General features: G+C 68.6%; 1 protein-coding gene across 1 annotated transcript in view; it reads right to left on the reverse strand.

The window, feature by feature from the left end:
* Positions 1-1,341, reverse strand: part of CACNA1H (calcium channel, voltage-dependent, T type, alpha 1H subunit) — a 25,442-nt gene that overhangs the window by 22,790 nt on the left and 1,311 nt on the right. The window contains exons 2-4 of the mRNA XM_012731706.1: positions 1,171-1,304; positions 934-1,031; positions 3-153 (exon numbers count right to left, since the gene is read on the reverse strand). Coding sequence (XP_012587160.1) covers positions 3-153; positions 934-1,031; positions 1,171-1,304 — 383 coding nt within the window. The remainder of the gene's footprint in view (positions 1-2; positions 154-933; positions 1,032-1,170; positions 1,305-1,341) is intronic.

The following is a 1,341-nucleotide window of genomic DNA, read 5'->3' on the forward strand; positions in this document are numbered from 1 at the left end:
ACCCGCTGTCTAGGAAGCAGCGGTTGCGCAGCAGGCCCGCCCAGAGCTGGACGCCCACGATGCCGAAGATGAAAAACACGAAGAAGCACAGCAGAAGGACGTTCCCCAGCATGGGCAGCGTGTCCAGCAGCAGCGTGACCAGGATGCGCATGCCTGCAGCGGCCCGCACAGGTCGGCCCAGGGGCCCCTCCACAAGCCCGCCGGCCCCACATGCGCGCCCACCGTGCGGCCCGCGGGCACACACGTGCAAGCCAGGGCCAGTCAGCTGCTGTGCACCCAGCCCGGACCCTCCTGAAGGCCAGGGGCGGCGACACCTCTTTCTCCCAAGGAACAAGGGCCAGTTAAGCTGAGGCAGAGCTCTGCCCGGGGGAGGGGCGGCCTGGGGATAGGAGAGGAACCCCGAGGGGAAGGTGAGCTGCCGTCGCTGATGACCTGGGGGTCAGGATGGTCCCCGAACTGGTGTCCGACAGCCCTGATGGGGCTCCCTGGCACCAGGGGCACCGTCCAGGCTGTGGAACCACGAGGCCTGCCCAGGGTCCCTAGAATAATGCTGACCTGTGCCCCTGTGCCCAGCAGTGTGTGGGCAGCCGAGGGGTGGTCCGTGACCCCAGGGTGCAACTGCTTGGGGGCCCGTGTCTGGGGCCAGTAGGGCACCGCCCCAACACCGGGCTCATCTGGCCAGGAGGTGGGGGCTCGGCGCAGAGGGGTCCCTCAACAGTGGGGACTCAGGACCCCACGTGGCGGGCTGCCAGTCACAACCCACAGGGCCCAGCGTGGGCATCCTCCCCACAAAGCAGCAGCAGGTACCCAAGGGCCCACAGAGAGCGGCCAGTGGCCCAGGAGCCCCGGGGCCCGCCCCACCCCCTGTCCAGCGGGCCTTGGCAGCCCTGCAGGATGTGGGCCCCGGCTCCCCTTCCAGGACTGTCCACTTACTGGGCACGCGGTTGATGGCGCGAAGGGGCCGCAGCACACGCACCGTCCGGATGGCCGACAGGCTGACGTTGTGGCCGTCCAGTGAGTATTCCATCATGCTGGGGGGCACAGCACCACCCTGGTCACCCCACAGGTCCCTCCCCAGCACTCACAGCTCCCCAAGGGTCAGGGGGGCTCGGATGCCAGACCCGCCTCTGCACCCACCGCCCCCTCCCAGACCCCGGGCAGCGGCCACACCCCGCCATGACGATGAAGAAGTCCAGCCGGTTCCACGTGTCGCCCAGGTAGCACTTCCGGCCGAACAGCCCCAGAGCCACCATCTTGATGATCATCTCCACCGCGAAGAAGGCGAAGATGAAGTCATCGAACGCCTGCGGAGGGGGCACTGAGCTTGGCGCCCCGCCCCGC

Source organism: Condylura cristata, unplaced genomic scaffold (assembly GCF_000260355.1).
Source record: "Condylura cristata isolate star-nosed mole 26May11 unplaced genomic scaffold, ConCri1.0 scaffold00032, whole genome shotgun sequence".
NCBI classification, from domain to species: Eukaryota; Metazoa; Chordata; class Mammalia; order Eulipotyphla; family Talpidae; genus Condylura; species Condylura cristata.